Raw genomic sequence first — 5,000 nt, 5'->3', positions numbered from 1 at the left:
CCCTTCCTCTCCCTTCCCTTCCTCTCCCTTCCCTTCCCTTCCTCTCCCTTCCCTTCCCTTCCCTTCCCTTCCTTTCCCTTCCATTCCTCTCCCTTCCCTTCCCTTCCTCTCCCTTCCCTCCCCTTCCCCTCCCTTCCCTTCCCTTCCTCTCCCTTCCCTCCCCTTCCCCTCCCCTTCCCCTCCCCTCCCTTTCCCTCCCCTCCCTTTCCCTCCCCTCCCCTTCCCTTCCCCTCCCTTCCCTTCCTCTCCCTTCCCTTCCCTTCCCTTCCCTTCCTTTCCCTTCCCTTCCTCTCCCTTCCCTTCCCTTCCCTTCCTCTCCCTTCCCTTCCCTTCCTCTCCCTTCCCTTCCCTTCCCTTCCCTTCCCTTCCTCTCCCTTCCCTTCCCTTCCCTTCCCTTCCTTTCCCTTCCCTTCCCTTCCCTTCCCTTCCCTTCCTCTCCCTTCCTTTCCTCTCCCTTCCCTTCCTCTCCCTTCCCTTCCTCTCCCTTCCCTTCCCCTCCCTTCCCTTCCCTTCCCTTCCCTTCCCTTCCTCTCCCTTCCCTTCCCTTCCCTTCCTTTCCCTTCCCTTCCCTTCCCTTCCCTTCCCTTCCCTTCCCTTCCCTTCCCTTCCCTTCCCTTCCCTTCCCTTCCCTTCCCTTCCCTTCCTCTCCCTTCCCTTCCCTTCCTTTTCCTTCCCTTCCCTTCCCTTCCCTTCCTCTCCCTTCCCTTCCCTTCCTCTCCCTTCCCTTCCCTTCCTTTCCCTTCCCTTCCCTTCCCTTCCCTTCCCTTCCTCTCCCTTCCCTTCCCTTCCCTTCCCTTCCCTTCCCTTCCCTTCCCTTCCCTTCCTCTCCCTTCCCTTCCTTTCCTTTTCCTTTTCCTTCCCTTCCCTTTTCTTTCCTTCTCTTTTCTTCTTTCTTTCTTTTCTTCTTTCTTTCCTTTCCTTCTCTTTCCTTTCCTTTTCTTTCTTTCCTTCTCTTTTCTTTCTTTCCCTTTCCTTCTCTTTTCTTCCCTTTTCTTTTTCTTTCTTCTTTCCTTCACTTCTTCCCTCTTTCCTTCCTATCTCTATCTCTCTATTTATTTGTTTATAAAATAAAAATGTGAGCAAGACCATAGCAAAACAGAATTCAGTCCCACCCAGTTCCCACCCCCAGAGTCCCCTGTCCCATCCCCTCCATTGAAACCTTCCCTGTTCTTTATCCCTCTGGGAGCCTGGACCCAAATTCTTTCTGGGGAGCAGAAGGTGGGAGTTGTGGCTTCTGTCACTGCTTCTCTGCTGGACATGGGTGTTGGCAGGTGGACCCACACCCCCAGCCTGTGTCTGTCTGTCCCTAGTGGGGCAGGGCTCTGGGGAGGGGAGGCTCCAGGACACACGGGTGAGGGCATCTGCCCAGGGAGGTCAGGTTGGCGTCACGGCAGCATCTGCAACTTGGTGTCTGAGAAGCATTAAGATATAAAGCAGGACCAAGGGTTTAATAACCAGGAACCCAAAGGTAGGAACAGAGCAGATGGAAGTCGGGGTCTTCCTGTGGGAAGAAGCCAGGACGTCTAATTTAGGTCTATTCCAAGGGGCCCGTGACTTTAGTCCTTGTCACCTGAGCCCGACAGGTAACATGCAGGTGGGCTGCAAGTCTTGTCTGGGGAGATGGTGTCGGAGTTGGAAATCGGACGAGGAAGCTGGGTCAGGGCCGTGAGCAGCCCCCAAATATGGGGAAATATATCAATACCGTTCACTGTCAACCCCGTGGATCTGACCCAGTGCCCGTGTCCATTCACATTCAGCCCAGGAGCTTGTGTGACCTTCTGCATCCCAGTCAATCTGAGCTCACCATCCATGGGCACAGCTGGGAACATCTGTACAGGTCACATCTGCTCCCTTGGTCCCCTGTATCCTGCCCCCTTCTCTCTCTCTCTCTCTTTCTGCGTCTACTGGAATCCTTTCTGCTTATATTTCTTCCTTCTTTTTTTTTTTCGTTTTTTTTTTTTCATTTCCCCTCTCGTCCCCACTGCAGATATCCACGACCAGAGCAACAAGAAACCCGTGATGGTGTACATCCACGGAGGCTCGTACATGGAGGGCACAGCCAACATGATTGACGGCAGCGTCTTGGCCAGTTATGGCAATGTCATCGTCATCACCGTCAACTACCGGCTGGGCATTTTGGGTGAGTTCTTCCTTGTTCATTCCTCCTCCACCAGTGTGTCCAGTCTTCCTGTTGAAAAGGCAACTTTTTAATATATATTTTTTGGCATCCAAAAGTAGACCATACGTTTTCATAGGTGAGAAAGGACCCGCGGACCTTTCCGGAGAAGGGTCCCGCGTTGACATGGGAGCCGGGCGGGTTCTGGGGTGAATCTGTGGGGTTTTTTTTGGAAATTAATGATGGCCCCCTGCCTTTTTTTTATGATTGGCTGGTGCTGTTCCTTTTCTGATGGCTGGAATTCCCTTTTCACTGGTTTATTTGTTGTTGTTGTTTGAAGAAATGTTTGTTGGACTTGCTGTGACAGAAACTGAGAGGTAAGTGGATATAGAGACAGAGATAGATAACAGATAGATAGATAAATTATTGATAGAGGATAGATAAATGATTGCAAGATAATACATGGATAGATAGACAGGTAGATAGATGATAGCTAGCTAGATGTTATAGCTAGGTAGATGATTGATAGATAGATGATGGGTAGAACATAGATATAGATCATAGACTACAGATAAATATATAGATGGTCAATATGATAGATACATGATGATAGATAGGTAGATATATAGATAAGTACATAGCTAGATCGTAGATAGACCATAGTTAGATATAGAGAGATCATAGATACATAGATAGATAAATGATTGATAGATGATAGCTAGGTAGGTAGACAGACAGATGGAGATAGACAGGTGATAGTAGGTGACAGAAAGATGATTGATAGATGGATAAATAGATGATAGGTAGAGAGACAGATAGGTGATACATAGATGATAGATAGGTAGATAGATGATAGATTGATTGATAGATAGACCATAGGTATAGATAGATCATAGATGACAGATTAGATAGATAAATAGATGATGGATATGATAGATACATGATGATAGGTAGGTAGATAGGTAAGTAGATAGATCATAGTTAGAGATAGATGAGAGATGATTTATAGATAGACAGGTGATGGATAGGTAGATAGAAAGGTATATAGATAGATATATACATAGATAGATGATAGATATTTAATAGACAGATGCTAGATGCTAGTTAGATAGTTAGGTCATAGATAGATGATAGATAGATAGATAGATAGATGATAGGTAGATAGACCATAGGTAGATTTAGATAGATGATAGATAGATAGATGACAGATAGACAGACCATAGGTATAGATAGATCCTAGTTAGATGACAGATAGATTAGATAGATAAATAGATGATAGATATGATAGATACATGATGATAGGTAGATATATAGATAAGTAGATAGATCATAGATATAGATGATAAATAGATGATTTATAGATACATAGGTGATGGATAGGTAGATAGGTAGACAGATAGAAAGATAGGTAGATAAATAGCTAGCTAGCTAGATAAATAGATGCTAGATGCTAGTTAGATAGTTAGACCATAGGTAGATATAGACAGATAGATGATAGATAGATGATAGGTAGATAATGATTGATAGATAGATGATAGAGAGATGATAGATGCTAGTTAGATAGACCATAGGTAGATATAGATAGATGATAGATAAATAAATGATAGATAGATGATAGATGCTAGTTAGACCATAGGTAGATATAGATGATAGATAAATAATTGATAGATAGATAGATAGATAGATAGATAGATAGATAGATGGATGATAGATAGATAAATGGTAGATAGATAGATGGTAGAGACACCAGCAGCCCTGTGTCAGTGCCTGTGAAGCTTCCCCCATGCAGATAGGATAGAATGAAATCACCATTATTTTAAAAATATTTTATGGTGTTGTTATTTATTTTGGAGAAAGACATACAGAAATCAAGAGGATGATGAGAAGACGGATAGATCATAGGAGTCGCTTCACAGGTGGTGAAGCAGGTCTGCAGGTGTCTATCTTTCTCTCCCCCTCTCTGTCTTCCCCTCCTCTCTCCATTTCTCTCTGTCCTATCCAACAATGACTACATCAATAACAACAACAATAATAACTACAACATAAAACAACAAGGGCAACCTTTTCAGCTGACTTCTTCCAGCCTCCACATATCTGGAAAGACATTTATTGTTCCCTAGTCCAGAGCATTTTTGTTTTCATATCTTCCCTACCCATCTTGAAAAGCTGAATATTTCTCAAAAAAAAAATCAAACAAAAAATATTGCCAACTTTTCAGCTTTCTTCAAAGTCCCCCCCACCAAATATCAACACTTCTTATGACATTATTACAGCAAGCCAGATGCCCAACCATCCTTGTGTGTATCAGTAAAAAGAAAAAAGGCCATCTAGAGTTGGTATAGAATGGAATATTACTCAGCCATGAAAAGGGGACCATGCAGCCCTTTTTGACTTTGCTTCCTTTTGGAAAGACCCAGAATCCCCCAGAAACCTTTTAAATCCTGAAATCTACTTTGCGCACGAGATGGAATTATTGGGGAAATGTTTTGTTTGGATGTCTTAACATGCGTTCCTTGCTGATGTAGCCTAGAAGTTAAGAGTTTTTATTTTATTTTTTTGTTCAGTGATGAGTGTGCTAGGGTGTGTTGTCTTTGTGATTCCCTTGGTGTGTTTAAGAGATGATCCCGGGTCCTGACGTCAGGCCTTAATTTCTTCCCTGATTTCCTATTTTTGTTGTGATTAGGTGTGAAGGATCCCTTTGTTTGACTACAAGAAGACTTAGCTCTTATCAAAATTGAGTAGTGTTTTATGGTCTCAATGTATTCAAATACCTCATTCCATTCCATTCCATTCCATTCCATTCCATTCCATTCCATTCCATTCCATTCCATTCCATTCCATTCCATTCCATCCCATCCCATCCCATCCCATCCCATCCCATCCC

The 5,000-nt window shown here is 43.7% G+C and overlaps 1 protein-coding gene across 2 annotated transcripts in view; it reads left to right on the top strand.

Moving 5' to 3' along the window:
* The window catches only part of NLGN4X (neuroligin 4 X-linked), a 144,364-nt gene that overhangs the window by 88,577 nt on the left and 50,787 nt on the right, over positions 1-5,000 (top strand). For both annotated transcript variants that reach the window (XM_060183099.1, XM_007538446.3), the window contains one exon: positions 1,988-2,140. In XM_060183099.1, coding sequence (XP_060039082.1) covers positions 1,988-2,140 — 153 coding nt within the window. The remainder of the gene's footprint in view (positions 1-1,987; positions 2,141-5,000) is intronic.

This window comes from Erinaceus europaeus, chromosome X, assembly GCF_950295315.1.
Source record: "Erinaceus europaeus chromosome X, mEriEur2.1, whole genome shotgun sequence".
Classification (NCBI taxonomy): Eukaryota; Metazoa; Chordata; class Mammalia; order Eulipotyphla; family Erinaceidae; genus Erinaceus; species Erinaceus europaeus.
The sequence above is the reverse complement of the archived record's forward strand: the minus strand, read 5'-3'. Positions and strand labels throughout refer to the sequence as shown.